The sequence below is a fragment of the Sceloporus occidentalis genome, unplaced genomic scaffold (assembly GCF_023333645.1).
Source record: "Sceloporus occidentalis isolate IW3139 unplaced genomic scaffold, rSceOcc1.0.p SCAF_62, whole genome shotgun sequence".
Taxonomy (NCBI): domain Eukaryota; kingdom Metazoa; phylum Chordata; class Lepidosauria; order Squamata; family Phrynosomatidae; genus Sceloporus; species Sceloporus occidentalis.
In genome coordinates, this window is record NW_028317042.1 from 2,647,749 (window position 1) to 2,665,075 (window position 17,327).

At 39.2% G+C, this 17,327-nt stretch overlaps 1 protein-coding gene across 1 annotated transcript; it reads right to left on the reverse strand.

Moving 5' to 3' along the window:
* Positions 1-1,833: 1,833 nt before the first annotated feature.
* Positions 1,834-3,303, reverse strand: LOC149287296 (potassium voltage-gated channel subfamily A member 1). The gene has a single exon (XM_089492967.1). It carries the CDS (start codon positions 3,301-3,303, stop codon positions 1,834-1,836), a length of 1,470 nt encoding a protein of 489 aa, XP_089349093.1.
* Between the last annotated feature and the right edge of the window lie 14,024 nt (positions 3,304-17,327).

A 17,327-nucleotide genomic window follows, 5' to 3' on the forward strand; every position in this document is an offset into this window, starting at 1 on the left:
TGATGCTATAGAAATGAAAGCTGTGTCAACATGGACGTAACATACATGTGTCAACATAGAACTTGGAACATTTGGGACAACATAAGGGTTTCAGAATTAGTTATTCAAAGTTTTACACCTGCCAAGACTACAACAAAGTTCCCTTGACAATTTAGCTCAAATTCACCGAGGCACTTTCAGAGATTCTGTGAAGTAAGGTTAAAGGCACTAGCAACTATTAAATCATTCTTGACCTCTAGATACTCTTTAGCAAATTCTAGAGGAGTATAAAAGTCCATGGACCTCAAGTAATGTTAAGTTAAGGAGATGGACAGCAGTTTTTGTTTTTATGCGTATATTTAAAGAGTTAAAATACATTCTGAAACTGCAGCTATAGGCATGCATCCGTACCATGTTCTGTAAACCAATGCTTTTTTTTTCTTAGGTATTTTCTCATACTGTTTGGCTTTTTAATATATATATTTATATATATTTATATTTTTAGAGACACACAGTTCACTTTTGTATGTCCTACTATTGTGCCTGGAAAGAAGATCACATATTTCCCTGAATAAAACTTCAGGAAAATAAGTAGTTCCTTTACTTCAGTCTGGCTCCTAATCCAATAAAATCTTTTGGTTTTTTATTTTAATACTGAAATCATGCATTATTTACTTTCTGATTACACCGTAGTCAAATAGGCCATAATGCCTAATATTGGAACATGCTCACCAAAAAAAAGTCAATGTCCCCATTTGACTAACATATGCATTTACGTACAGTACTGTAAATTACTAATTAAAGATTTCATAAATCAGGAGTGCACTTTTGGTGAATGCAAAAAAATAAATTATTAAATAAATAAAAATACCAACAAAAAAACAAAACAAAAAAAAATTAGTATGACGTATATTATTTAAATCAATTTATGTGGCCACAGAGAGCAGCTTGGCCTCGGTAGTCTCAGCACTGCTGTCCACTTTGGAGCCACAAAGGGTTAAAAGAGCTTAAAAGTAAACCTATCACCATCTGAGGTACCTTTCTAGGCATGCAAAGTTACCAAATAAATACAGTAGGTATCAAATTGAAAAAAAACATGCATATGCATAACTTCTCCATTGTGCTGGTATCGCAAACATGGAGCAAAAAATATTCTGCATCCAAGCTGTGACCCCCCCCCCAAAAAAAATAGAAAACAACCTTTGAACCCATCTGCAGTTAAAAATAAATTATAGCAGCAATTGCAGATGCTTGTCCTTTTTCCCTTTTAAAAAAAATCTTTTAATATCGTATAATTTTTTTCTAGGTCTTTATGTAGCATAAGTTCATATAAGGTGCTTTATGGATCTGTAGGTCACCAGTAAGTGCATAATCTTTCATTGGATAGGAAATACACTTCTTCAGATCAAAAACAAAATTAAAAAAAGCAAATGTTTGCATATGTCATTTTAACCCTTTGATGTTCATCCTTGGATGCATTGTGCGGTTGGCAGAAAAAAAACTACTGTAAATCCATGCATATCTGTTAATTCTTTGTAATGGTTTGTTGGAACTTATTATTAACAAGCAAAGGGAATAAAAGAGTTTTTTTTTTTTTACTTGCTTTTCTGTAGTTTTTAATTTGTTAACTGCTACAACTGGTTGGGAAATACACCCCACTGACCAGTTAAGAAAAAAACAAAACTCCATTTAAAAATAAATGATAATACGATCTTTCATGAATCCTGAAAGCTTCTTGTTCGCTGAGCATAAAATTCGCAATGCAACAATGCATTAACGATGAGTAGTAAAGCATTCAAAGACTATAGTTTAAAGTGTCTACAGAAAGTAGATATTCTGCAGCTGGGGCGTGTCCTACACATCTGTCAGCAGCTTGGTTTTGTTAACACAGTTCTGATTGGCTATGGTGCAGTTGCCAGTTCTGAGATTTGACTCTCTAAAGTTATCTATGCTATTATTCAGATCCTCTTCAATCTCCATGTACTCAGATTTGCTCATTGTCGAAGAGCTGCGTCGACTCAGGTCACTCTCAGTGGCTAAATTGGGGGAGCTAACATGAAGTAACTGAGCCTGTTCCTCCCCCTCGGTTTCCCTGTGGTAAAAGTAGTTGAAGTTGGACACAATGACAGGTACAGGCAGGGCAATTGTTAGCACACCAGCGATGGCACACAAGGAGCCCACAATTTTCCCTCCAATTGTCACAGGGTACATGTCACCATAACCCACAGTGGTCATAGATACCACCGCCCACCAGAAAGCATCAGGGATACTTGAAAAATGAGAGTCATCCTCTTCAGCTTCAGCAAAGTACACTGCACTGGAGAATAAGATGACCCCAATGAATAGAAAAAAGATTAGCAACCCTAGTTCTCTCATGCTAGCTTTCAAGGTTTGTCCCAGTATCTGGAGGCCCTTAGAATGTCTGGAGAGTTTGAAGATTCTAAAGACTCTTACCAGTCTGATGACTCGCAGGATGGCCAATGATGTTGCCTGTTCCCCTTTTTGGGGTCCATCTTCCTCAGCCATTTCAGTCCCCAAAGTGATAAAGTAGGGGATGATGGCCACTATGTCAATAAAGTTCATGATGTTCTTGAAGAACTCTGGTTTGCTGGGACAAGAGAAGAACCTTACCACCAACTCAAAGGAAAACCAGATGATGCATAGGGTTTCCACCACAAAAAATGGATCTGTAAAGATGTTGGATTTGTAGAGTACTGTATTGTTTCCCATTTTGCGGCTGAAAATCCGTTCTTCCTTAAGCTCTGGCAAAGTCTCCAGACAGAAAATAACAATGGAAATGAGGATAACCATAACTGATATTATGGCAATGATCCTGGCTGGCCCTGAGCTCTCTGGGTACTCAAACAAGAGCCACACCTGGCGTTGAAACTCTCTTTCTGGTAATTTGCGTTCCTCCTCTCTTATAAAGCCCTCATCCTCACGAAATTTCTCCATGGCTTCTTCCCCAAGTTCATAGAACTTGATTTCCTCTGAAAACATATCCAGCGGCACGTTAACCGGCCTCCGGAGCCTGCCTCCAGACTGGTAATAATATAATATGGCATCAAAGCTGGGTCGGTTGCGGTCAAAAAAGTACTCATTTCTCAGGGGATCAAAGTAGCGCATCCTTTTTTTGGGGTTACCCAAAAGAGTGTTAGGGAACTGAGCCAAGGTCTTTAGTTGGGTTTCAAAACGCAGCCCGGCCACATTTATAACTACCCTCTCACAACATTCATGGTCATCATGGTCCGGCTGATAGCTGTCCTGAGGGTGGCCGGGCAAGGCTGAGGTCTCGTCCATGTTATCCCCAGCTATCACGGTCATTTTTCCGGACGAGAGGGAGGAGGGATGGGGGAGGAGGAGCTGTTGGAGATAATCACTTTTGTTATCGTAACAAGCACCCTTTCTCAACTCCTTTTGGTATATCTCAGGATAATTATCCTGCCAACAGCTTCTTGTGGGGAAAAAGGGGTGGAGATGTCTTTAGATCACTTTAGAAAGCGATGCAGCTTTGTGTGCTTTTCCTGGAGCCAAATCCCCCTTTACCTTAGCTGAAATGTTACCAAAAAAAAAAAAATAATTCTTATTGTCTGTATCCTTTATTGATGCCGGTCAGTTTTCCTATCTGAATGTACCATTGCTTCTCTGCTGTCATAGTCTCCACACATGAAAAGCTTGTAAGATGCGAAAGCAACGGGGCTTTGCCAACTCAGCAGAATTCCTCCTGTTTTCCACTCCTCTTTGTTTTCAATCCTAGGTAAACCAGAGGATCACGCCAGTGCGGTAGATGTATGCTGCAGGAATACATACATAAAAAGTGCAAAGAGAAAGAACGTGAGACCTCAGCTGGTGTCATTTGCCTGAAGAAGAGACCTAAGTAGTCTCAAAAGCTTGCAATCTAAAGCAATTCAGTTAGCCAATAAAGCTATCGTCTTTACCAAATCTGCTCTTTTTCTTTCCGTTTCAATTCTATACTACTGCCAGTCTGACATTATCAAACAGCATACAGGACACATACTTTTTTCTAAGGTGCTTTATAAGCAAGTTTTAGTTTTTTTCTTTACGTACCAGATATTTTGCATATTCCTACACAATTGACTTAAGCGAAGTATATTAACAAAGAGAAATCACTATGCTGCAGTGCATGGATTGCAGAGGAAAGGAAAGGGGGGGGGGTAAAAGCCAGCAGGATCCTTACCTTGCCTGGGTGCAGCAAAATAAGATGTAATAGCAGGCTGCAGATGCTCGAAGCCTTGGTGCATGGGGCAGGCACATGCAGAACTCCCTCCTGCGACCCTTTAATATACAGATCGGTTTACAGCAGTGTAAGTATAGGTCCTGCTGAAATATTCATAATGCATACAGCATGGGGGGGGGAAGGCTGCATTGGAACCGATTCTATTTAATTAGTTGTGGATGCTGACCGCTTATCATAAGTCCTTGGAATTCTCAGAACAAATGGTTTAATCCTGTTCTTGTGTTGCTTCGGCAGTAAAAATACAGAAAGTGGCGGTATACAAGAACCCAATTCCAGGGAACTGCAGAAAAGCTGCATCACAGGAGCAGAACACCCCCACCACCACCACCACCATCACCCTCCAACCCCCTTCTGTCTATAGCAGTAATGAGTGTGGTATTGGGAAGTAGGAATGCATTAAGGTGAACAGCAAACTCTCACCATTTATTGACGTTGCAGGATCAGCAGAAACATGAGAGCTCTTTGGTGCAGGCAGGAGACTGGGTATCACAAGTCCAGCCATTCAAAATATTACCTCTGAAGGCATTTTTTTACTGCTAAGGGGATGACACACTGAGACGCAATGCAGGCAGCATGCAATGTAAGCAGATCCCTCCATGTGTTTATTTAGAGGGGCATATATTAGACATGATCACCCCAAACACATGGTGTGTGCATGGTAGCACGGGTAAAGGGGAAAGGCTATTTTTGACCCCAAGGCATGTGTACAGCAAACAGTCCAGAGTATTCATCTAGATAGTGGGTACCAGAATATATTGTCGCTCACTTCTAAACCCCCAAAGATGCAGGGCCAACTACATCAGTACCCACCCTCCTCTGGAGCTCACCTTTACAACAAAATGTTAGTGATCACCCCACCCTGCCAATATCCCCCCAATCTGACTCTGACCTCTTCTAAATCCCAGGCTTCACCTTTACTCCCTCAATACTAGTGATCACCCCTGTAGATACCACCCTTCAGCACCATCTTCAGAATTCAGGAGCTCCCCAAACACCCCCCCCAGCTCAAAATTCCAGCACTCAGCCCCATCCCTAAGAAATACAATATAAACCATCCCACACATTGAAACACCTACCCCCAGCCAGCAAAAAAACCCTATCAATCAACCTTTTTGCTCTCCTACCCACTGCCCTGTGCCAGTCTCACCCACCTACCTTATTACCCCCTTCTATCCAGTTTCCCCACCATCCTGTGCTAGACCCCCCATCCTCCTCCATTGCATGGTTCCAATTGAAGCTTTAGCTAGGAGACCAGTCTACAGCAGTCAGGTTGGAAGTCACAAATAGCCTCAGATCACAAAATATCACACTACTGCAGCAGATCAACACACATACCATGGTCCATGATAGATACAATGGAATCACAGAGGTCTGCAGAGTCAGGCATTACATGATTGGGCTCCTTCTGTGCTGTGATGCAGGGAGAAGCCTACACATTGTGCTGCTTCTTGGCTTCTCCTCTCCCCTCCAGTATGTGCTGCATTCACCAGCTCCTGTGTAATGCTAATGACCTGGCTGATAATGCAGTCCCAGCAGCAGGAGCAGCACACACTGTAACGAGCAGCAGGCTCAGGGAGCTGGTGCAGTGGATTGGTTTTCAGAGCAGAGACCTGGAGCCCCCTTAGTGCCTGCTTTCCTGCCTGCCTGTCTGCTTGCTCTGTAGGTGTAGGGAACACAGCATTGCTCAGAACTGCACCCTTTCATCCCCCTGCAGTGCTGCTGTGGCAGGGAATAGGCAGCTTGGATTTTTTTTTAAGTGGCAAGTTCATGTTACTAGACCAGCTGTCAATAGTAATCCACAGCCTCTCACAATGCACATATATATATTTGTGTGTGTATGTGTTCAAAATACAAATAAGCTAGCATGTTATTATGCCTACACGTAGTCCAAATCTATGAATCTATCATCGGTCTCATCTATATGCACTGTGTCTATTTATAATTTATCTATTGATCTATCTAGTCTGTCATCCACCTTATCTCATTTATATATATATATATGAACTTGGGCACTAAACTAGACAACGATAAGCCTTGTTTTTACAGTTTTGTTAATTAAAAAGAGTTTTGTTGCCGCAAAGGCTTCCGGGAAGCAACAAAGATAGCAACATAAAAGCAGGAGCCCATCTAATGATCATTACTGTTATTAGAAACATTAAATAGAATTTGACCCATTTTTTCTGCTTTAAATACTTGAACCTTAATCAGTCCTATCTCATGCATGTTTACATTGTCTTATTGTCTTCACCTCCACCGCTCTGGCTGGAAGGCTGTTCCACTTGTCCTCTCAGTAAATTAAACCTCCTTTACATTTAATCTAAGCACCTGGTTCTTTAGATGTAATGTAAGCAGGGTTTACTTTACTATTATTTTTAAAATTGAAATGTGTTGTCCAAAGCTGTATAATAGAGGGTGATCCAAAAAAAAAAAAATGCCCATGGAAACACAATGGAAAGATACAAGTTTCAATTAATTTGCAACATTTTTTTTTTAGATATTTTAAATTTAATAAACAACTCAATTTAACATGCAAAAAAATATTAATTACGGATCCTTTTATGACGGAACACACTCACTTTGCTAAATGAGAAGTCTTTTGCCCCAAGAGGTTTTACAATAGCCACATCTTTGAGATGGAAATGTACGATGCTGCTGTAGTGATTTATTTGAATCCTCTATAACCCAAGGATGACTGCAGTGGATTTTAACATTTTATACATGCTTATATACGCACAGCATAGTGCCCATTCAGCCATAGGCCTATAGGGGTCTGTGATGCCTTGTGGGTGACCAAGAAACAAAAAGACATATCTAGGAAGACTCAGGGTTTGACCATAAAATCTTCACAATGGGCCAATATACTCAGGCTCAGCTCAGTAAGAAAGTTGCCAGGTATTGTAATAGGAAGCATTTGGAGTAAGTGGAAGTCAATTCTTCTGGTTCAGATATAGGCGGCATTCATGTCTAAACAAACCTAAAACCCAACAAACCCCTGTTGTGACAAAGACAAGTTACAGCTGCTCCATAACCTCTTGAGGATCCAGATATGTCAATCATCCCGCTGCTTCGGTAAATTAAGATTGGCACTTTGACATTTCAAAAGCCTAAGCAGCTAATGCAGAATTTGGGTGTATCTGTACGGCTATGCCTTGTTAAAGGGACGTTTATATTAAAAGGTGTTATTTTGGAATAGAAACAAAACAGTTTTTCTTCAATAAGAAAAGAGCAGAGCACACTGAACCATATGCCGAGAGAGTTTGCTTCCTTGATACCTGGAATAAGAAATTGCCCCTTACGGTTCTCAGGCATTTTGAAAGGGACACTCCAGACATCATATGCACTTTAAAGCATATGATAGCAGAGAGGTCCCTTGACATTTCCATAGTGTCATTTTTACAATTTTTTGCCCTTTCTTACCCCCTTACCTTGCCCGGAGGCTTCTATTTTTTAACGCAGGACACAGAACATTGTATTACGTGGCCCCACCATGTTCTTGCCTCTGCGAGTGACCTGGTCTAAGTTGGACAACTTTTTTGGAGGAAATTTTGAGAATTCCCCCCTAAACCAGCCTGTCTGACAGTTCCCCAGTAAACTTGGTCTGTCGCTTTACTCAAGCCTACATTCCAGAATACCAATACCATAAAAAGGAGTTTCTAATTCCTATATATCTTTTTGAAATCTATACACTATTACATGGGTTTATTAAGTATAGCTATGTGTGAAATATAAGTTGGAGGATCCTATTCATGTGCCAAAAAAATGCTGTGATTGTTTTACTAAATGAAATTATATTACAATATATTATAGCATATGTTTTGCAAAGTAGTTGGTATAGAGTATATATATATATATATATATATATATATATATATATATATATATATAAAAATTATATATATATATATATACATACACACATACATACATACATACATACATCCAAATATACCCCACCGTCCACCCTCCCACCCTTTGAAAAGCATCTTGCTTTACATGTTACCAAAATTAGAAGTAAACTAAATCCTGTAGTAGGTCTGTCTGTAACTATGCTTTGAATAATATATCAACAATGTAACAAAATATGTAACAGCTCAAACTTGGAATGATTTATATGTTTTCGGGCATACAAAATGCCAAAGTGTAAAGATTTTATACTGCAAGCAAATAATGTTTGTAAGGGAAATACTATTGTTTCTTAATAGAATCTGAAAATCATTTATGTCCTCAAAGACCTTCTTAATCAGTTCCTAAGCGTATCTATGTGCTCTGTGCCACGGTGGGCACGCGTACCAATTCTTTAAATGGCATGATGTCCCTTCATGGTTTCTAACAGGTGGCGGTAAAAGCCATAGATTACATTTAAGATATTAAAGTAAAGAGGGAATTATCACCTTTGGCATAATTAAACTATCTTATTGTTTACTTGAGTAATACAGAAATAAAAAAAAAAGACTCATGGCTAATTGACAGGAGAGTACACTGGGGGTCGGATCACCAAAGAGGGTCATCTGCCCACAGATTTTGCAGCAGGGGGACTGCCCCCTGATCTGCCACCAAGGGACTAGTTGGCCTAGGCCTGGATACATCACTGCTGCAGAGCACCACCTCCTCAGCAGTCCTGTCTTCTCAATATTATTATTATTATTATCTTTTATTTATATAGCGCCAGCAATTTACGCAGCACTTAATACAATCCATATATTCAAGGGGTCTGACAAGACGAGAATTGACCGACTAAGACAAACCGATACATTAGGTGGAGAGAGCCCGGCTCACAGGGGAATGGGGAGACAAACATAAGGCATAGAGACGGGTGAGAGGTAGTGTGGTGGTTGTATCGATGACAGGGAAGTTCTAGCAGCTAAGATGGCGCGGCTTCTCTTAGGAAGTGGGTTTTAAGAAGTTTCTTGAATGGTGGGAGGGAGGGTGAAAGCTGAAGGTTCCTTGGGAGTAGATTCCAGAGATATGGGGGCAGCCCGAGTGGAATCTTTTAGGAAAGTATGCAGGTTTGCTTGGGCTTCAGTTGTTGTGGGGAATATGAAGGTGGGTGTTGCAGGCTTCGAGGGCTTTTAGCATTCAGGTACCGCTTAAAGCAGGTAATCAGTGGCAGGAATGTGCTCCCATTGAAATCGATTGGAGCCCTTTCTGCATGTCTCGTTAGACTGGCCATCTGGAGCCCTTGGTCAGCCACTGCTGGAAATGGCTGGTGGTGGGCATGCCATGTGGGTGCAGACAGATAGAGATGTGTTTGGCCACCCATCTCCTGCAAACTAAGGCACTAGGTTGGTGGTGAAAGAGGCAAATGCATGCGTCTATGAATTCGGAATCTGGTATTATATATTAAATTCATTAAAGTGCATGTGATGGCTGGAGTTTTGTTTAACTATCCCGGGTGAAGGGACCTCATTGCCCCTAAAGCTTCTGTTGACAATTCTGATGGTTATATTATTTTAATATTTAAGCAAAAATAGAGAGGTTTATGTAGTATATTGAACTCTTAAATGTAAAATGTGGGATGCTGACAAGTTCAGTTTCAAGCTCCCCCAGAGCTGAGATAAACTGCAAGACTAGGCATTAAAGTTCTAGGTGTAGGACTCTAATTTAAATTATACTCTAATATTATTATTATTATTATTATTATTATTATTATATATTCTTTGTTTAACAATGCTAATGATATGCTCCCAATTATGGGAACATGCATCTTGGAGAAATAATTTATGAAACAAGGACACCTGTCACTTATTCTCTCCCTCTCATTCATACGTGGGAAGGAACAATCAGCTCCAGAATCCCTTGTTTTGCGAAAGATCGACAACTTTACTAGCACTACCTAGTATGTTATGCACAATAAACAACAGCAGATTGGGCATTTTATTCTTTACATGGAATGTGTAATTACAAAGGAACTTTTCTGATTCGATGGAAACACCCTACCAAAGCCTGATTTTGTGTCACATGACAATTGTATTCCCAGGAAAAATCATAAATGAAGCCAATGTTATTGTTTAAAGGGACGGTCATGCCTTTTTCTCCCAAGGGTTCAGGGGAGCCTACTGAATTTCACATGGGTACGTCTCCAGAGTGTGTGAAACCTAAAGCAGAAGGAGGCAGAGAATGGCAGAGAGCTTTTAACGCACCTTGAAGACTTCACCGGATCCCCTCTTCTGGAGGAAACCAAGAAGATCCAGTCCTCACGCAGGCATTTTGGCCAGCAAGGGGAGCACCACGTAACCCTGGGATCTAGCGATTCTCACCTTGGAGTAGACACACTTGCACCTTGCGCATAACATCTTCTTAAGGCTAACATGCCCTACCTATACCAATGGACATCATAATGAGGTGAAACGTTGGTGAAGCTAACATTTTGCCATACTCATAAAAAGTGCTCTTTAAGTATCTGCCTAGGAATAAAAATCAGCCAATTAAATTGCAGGTGGACATCAAGTCGTTACCACCACGCATTCTTGCTACAAAATGGGGCAATAAAACCCCAAGTTCCGCAGCATGTACCTCTCTATCTCTACAAGAGTGGAAAGAGTCCAGGAGAAGAAAGATCTCGGGAAAATCTCACAGGGCCATCCTAAGTGATACAATACAAGTCTGGAAGGTTTTTTTTAAATGTTAAAAACCTTTATGTATCTATATTAAACAAAGAAAACAATGTTCAACTACTGCACGGATGTAACCAGGTACTGCATTGAACATCCAGAAAGACGCGCCTAAGGGTCTTTATCCCAACGGGTACGCCAACTCATCTCATCTTTTAAAGAAAAAAAAACAGCCATAACTTGGTATGTATCCCTCTTGAGTCATCTCTTACATCTCAGCTATGACGTAGATAAAGAACTGTACTAATATTTTAACTTAAAAACTTATGGATAACTGCATTTCTCACATTAAAAAGTTAATACTTTTTAATACTTATACTTAATTTAACATTTTTTGTTAAATTAAATATCATTTTAATCGAAACTAAACGATTTTAAGTTTTTAACTATGAATGTTGGTGAAATGATGACCCGGTTTTTAGGTAATTCTGTGTTCACCACTTCTTCTCATCGTCAAAGAGCATTGAAGCCGCTCTTAACCACTTGAGTGCCAAAGGGTTAATTCAAGGTGCATTCTGTGAGCAGTATCCATGTGTCGTGTCGCATTAATAATTTAGCATAACAGAATACCGTTAGGCCGAATAATTTAGCTCTTTCCAATTAAGCTTCCCGCTGGCATGCATTTTCTGTTATTCTATCATCACGTTTAGACTTTGTTATTTTTTTTTGTTTTGCATATAGTTAGGTACAACATCTAAATGAACTATTCAATGGAACATTTGCACCTGTACAATTAATGTTGCGTCTGCTTAAATTTACAGAGCTTAATAAATTATCCCGAGACTTGCAAGGTGCACACGGCCAGATGGCTTCACAGCTTAGTCCTTCACCTCGGCATATTATTTTTTTTCCAGAAATCTGATCTCAGACAGTAGAGTAGGGATTTCCTGATTCTCAGTGGTGTCTTTGTACTGAATTTACATTCAATATTTTCTTGTTAGAAAATGCGTAACATTGTGGGGCATAATAGATTCCTATATAGCGTGATGTTGGGGCAGAATACTTATTAAAGTAAATCCATTTTAAAAAACTCTAACTTTGCTTTTATGTTTACCAATCGGTGCATTTTCTGAAGATATTTAGTCCACCTAATGGACGTTGAGATTGGTGGCAGCCTGTGGCAGATTTGTCATTGCTTAAGCAATTTCCTGTTCTATCACCCTTCTTGTGACCCACATAAACCAATCAACAGTAATCAGCAACTTAACAATAGATGAGAGATAACATAATGGGCAGAAATAATCATGCAGATCCTGGAAACATGACATTAAAGTTGATGCCCCAGTGGAATACACATAGAGTGGGTTTCTAATACATATGTTTTGATTATTTGGGTCTGTAAAGACCATTAAAAAGATTTATTCATGAAAGTGTCTTTTTGTAAATGCAGGTCTAATGCTGGATGACCTTGATGGTTGTCCGAGGTTGGCAGACTTTGAGTGGATTGATGCCATTGGTGATCATACATTTTGGTTGGCATAAAAATATATCAGCCTTACCAGAAAATATGCGCCTACTTGATTTAACTTTTAATAGTCCTCGTCCTACCATCTGTTTCCTGCAAGAAGTGCCACATACTGGAATTTTATAAAATCTTACATTAAATTTAAGTCTTACATTAGTTTTATTACAATAAGATCACACGAGCTTCAATTTAAATTTACTTATTGTATGCAAAAATCACACTCTGGTGCAAGGCCATCATGAAAGATATTTTAAAATCTTATTTTTTCCAGATCTTGTAGAAATCTAAACTTCATGATATAGATATAGCCACAAAACCAACACTGACTGGTAGAGATGACCACTGTGTGATTGGAACAAAATATTTCATTAAGCAAGATTTCCATTCCAGGTGTCTGTTCTGCTCTGTAGGTTCTCGGCAGGGTCTTACCAGGGTGACAACTCGGTTCCATTTGGGGACAACCTTCCAAGGGTTGCATTTGAAGTATATCAGTGTTTTTCAAGCATTCTATTTAAACAGTCCACTGTGATCCCAAGCCTTACCCCCCCCCAAAATAAAAACACCATGGCAGGTTAACACTGAGCCATCCTCACTTTCTTTTAAAAAAAACTGCTGCTCTACACGAGGGCCAAGTGTGTAATTTGTGAAATCTAAACCTCATTCTCATTTCAGAATTAATTTGCTGGAAAATCACACCCTTTGTCATTTATGTGTCATTAGTGACAGAGTACAGTTTAGTATTTGTTAGTTCATACATTCGAAATACATAAATTCTCATTATATATATATATATACACATACATACATACATACATACTGTACATACATACATAATGGCACATTGTACTTCAGTGTGAGTGGTAGACTGGCTGGCGCCCAACTAATAGTGTTGACAGGTGTGACCTCATTCCCCTAAGGTCAAGCGTGGGAAGAGGTCAGACTCATATATATCCAACGATTGCAAGCATTGCTTGTATCAGCAAGGAATTGTATATTACCAATGATTACACATGACTTCAAAAATAATAGGTTACAATCTAGACATATCTATAGTATTTCCCAGTTGAAAATGGTAGCAAAACCCTTTACACACTGCAAGGCTACTGAGACAATTGCCATCTCTGAACTATAAAAAGTACACATAAATTACTGATCTCTCCTTGAAGAGATACACAAATTTGCCAACTTCTGACAACACAAATGCCATAAAAGGGGAAATGATTGGCAATTTATATAGTTATGGGTTCACTGCCCTAGCCCTGACCTGACTGGCCTATTGAGATTTGCGCTCTAGGTAGGCCAGTAGCCCTAGCCCAAAATATGCACCTGGCCATTGGGTGTATAGGCCATATACACAAATAAAACTGTGGGTGGAAAGTGACTTCTACTGAAGATTTATCGATACAAGAGCTGATTTTTAGAACCAATACAATCTTGTTTTGACCCACACTCAATTTAGCTTGTTAGATGGTCTAGAGTGGTCATTGGTAATGTTTAGTGTATGCTGAATTTGTTCCTTTCACTAATTAGCTACTACTAGGGAGTAGAGCCTCAGGATGACCTAGCCCCACCACCTCTCATTAAAACACCACTTCATTAACTAGTACTTTCAGATGGGCTGAAGAGGGTTTAAGCTAGCTGGTCCTTTACATCACCAAGTAGCCTCTATTATATAGGCACACTATAGCCAATAATCATGGCCATTTTATCTTTTTTTAAATTGGTGTCCCTACTTGAGATTCAAGACTTGCTTCATACATCACTCCAGATGACCAACAACTAGTTCAATACGATCTGCTCCATGCTATATGTGGAAAAAAATAAATAACAAATGAACAAATAAGGGTTAAATAAGGGTGGAAAAAAATAAATAACAAATGAACAAATAAGGGTTAAAACTGTGTAATTAAATGTGTAGTAAAAAATGGTTTGGTTTTGTTTTTCTCCTAATGCCCCCCCTCCCCCCGTCTTACAATGGTTTCTTGCTTTAAACTTGATGCTTGGGTATTGTTTTAGAATAAAATTTATGTGAGGTTTGTAAGAAATGAAAACTAGAAGTCTGTGTCACACAAATGTAGCTTATAAATAGAATTCTGATTAATGATATTGTCTCAAAAATGTAGATTAAGCACTTGCTAGTACTCTTAAGTATGCATTTTGATTTTGCCACGCACACAAAAACCACCCTTAAATGATTACATTGCATCTTAGAAAGTTATAAATATTATGGATAATTAGTTAAATCTCGAACATGAAGCCCATATTAAGATGGCAATATGGCATGCAACCTTATGTCTTAAGTTTGAATTTTTTAAACAATATAATTTGACAAAATAATCCTAAATACACAATTTTTAAGTAATCCAGTTTGTATGAAAAGTCACCAACCTACGTAGTTGTTTTTAATCCTCTTGAGAGGAGTTACAGCTTTTATACAACTTGCTGTCAAGAGCTTGCAAACTACCATCCAACTTTACTAGTATCCATGCGCAGCAAGTTACCAGGCAAGTACTCGGCAGCCACCATGTGTCTTTGTGGGTCGCAACGTTTGGCTCAGCCATGGATGTTGAAAGTTGAGTCCTAGACCTGATGCCAATATAAAAATTACTGTTCCTTAAGTGTTCAGTTACAGTGGCAGTAACTGGCAAAGGCTGACTTTATGCATAGACCTTGGGCAGGTCTAGGGGGCGGCCTCCCCTCTGCTACATACCGGGGACCTTGACCACCATCTTGGATGAAAAGGCTGCCTGTAGCACCATTGTTCAACAGGCCAATTAAAAGGGAGATCACTAATCTCTCCAAATGGCCCGCTAACACTATGAGGGACTGTGCCAAGTCAGCACAGCCTCCATAGTTATTTTCCACCCAGCCCTGCACATCCCTAAACGGTAGAGCGCCAAGATATGACATCATATTCTGGTGCTCAGCCCTAATGATGATGGCGCAGAGGTGGGGGAATGTCTTTAAAGTAAGACAATTTTGTCCGACTCGTACCACTGTTCTTGACTCAGTTCCCCAGTTGTCGTCAGTCGCTCCACTATGAATAGACCCTAATGTTTCATATGCAAAATAAATAAATCCAGTTGAGCTGGTGGAAGGGACGGCAATCATGTTTACTTTATGCTAACAACAGGCGTATGCAGCAGAAGAATGTAGTTTTCTTAGGGCACTAAAAACCCTAGGGTCTGCCCTAAATTAGTGTACCAGTGAAACTCATTCCTATCCCTATGTTATAAACCACTGTTGGATAAAAAAAAAACACTTTTAAGGGCTTAAAACACTGATTTCTGATGTTTAGCTTTTTTCTAATATGCGGACCAACTATGTTATTTTTCAATAACAGGAGTAACATTTTTGAAAACCCCTTTTTAAATGATTTTCAATTTTGGTGCCAAATGGTGTTTTTTTGTGAATTTTGTTTAGAACTTCTCTTTAATTATATTGTTATATTATAATACACAAATGCTAAGAGAACAAAAAAAAATAGCTCTAGTAAACAACTATAGGAAATAACAATCGAAAACAATAACAAATGTCAAGCACCAGACCTCTATCGCAGACGGTCTTCTCCCATCTCAGTATGGCTGCCCCAAGTCACTCTGGATATCCATGAAAAAGGGGAAAGAGAAGCCAATTGGTGGAATGCCACTGACACCCCTACTACAATACCCGGTGGTGTGTGTTGAAACATCACTTTTTTGTTGGAAGTCTCAAGATTGAAGTTTGCCAAAGTCTAAAAAAAAGTTCCTATGTGTGTTTTCTTCTGTAATCTGGCATCCAACCAAGACATTTAGAACACAAGACCATAGTTTTACATGTATTGACCTCATGGGAGGAGGTTCTTTGTAAATCCATTGATGTAGAATTGTGTTCAACGCAACCGCTAACACTATGTGACTCAGTTTAGTCTGGCGTTCTTGGGTTGGAATGGAGATTCCAAGAATACCCAGGAAACGTTACATTTGTGATCATTGACATGACAGGAACACACAAGGAGCCTGTGTTATGTTTTATCACATTCCTTGCTACTGATGTTTTAAACTTACCGGGAGAAAATTACCATCTACGGTGCCTTCTTATCCCTAATGTGTTTACAAAGTACACTTATGAGCACTTTATGTCCCTCTGGGACTTGCTGGGCTAATAGTAATAATTATATACATATAGCTAGACATAAACATTGTAAGGTGAAAGCAGATAAGATAAAGCAAAATGCATTTCCTTATATAAATTACTTAATATTTGACCCTTCCCTTGTTCTTATGAACACAAAACAATGCTCACTTAGCATCTTAATAGACAATGACGAATGTTGCTACCTATAGTTCTTAAAAGAAAAAAAAAAAGAAAAAAAACATAGATATTGTTGCATTGCTTAGCAGCTGTATATAAGATATGATAAATAGCATTCAACTATTACCATAAATCACTACCTTATTACCCGTCACTCTTCTTAAGCTGTTGATGGTTCCGTATGTTACCTCTGTGTGTCAGCAGTAGGGATATCCAGTGGCCATACATGATAAAAAATGTGTAACTAAGAATTTGGCAAATGTTCTGGGCAAAAAATGACTTTTTTTGTTGTTTTTTTTTAAGCCTGAGTTGTCGTGCTTCCTTTGGTTATTGTGAAGATGAGCACTAGTGCTCCAACTGCTGATGTAAGGCCACAGTGGAAACCAGATCGTCTGCAACTGGACTCCTTCTTTGAGGATAATTTGCAGAAATACCCCAGATTTACGTAACATTATCATAAATTGAATAAAACATAATGGTAGGTGCTTTCCATTGCCGGTAGTTATGGTTTGCGCTACAGTTCCACAGTTCGATTTTAGGAACCTCATTGATAAGACCAAGCCGTGTCTTCAGGTTATTGGTTTTCTTGGGAATACATATTCACCTGTTATCATTGATCTGGACTGTCCTCATAAAAACCAACATTATAGAAAACTATAGTTGACCATAGGCCTGGAAAATAGCAAGAATTGAGGCAAAACAGGAACAAACCTCTGAACTT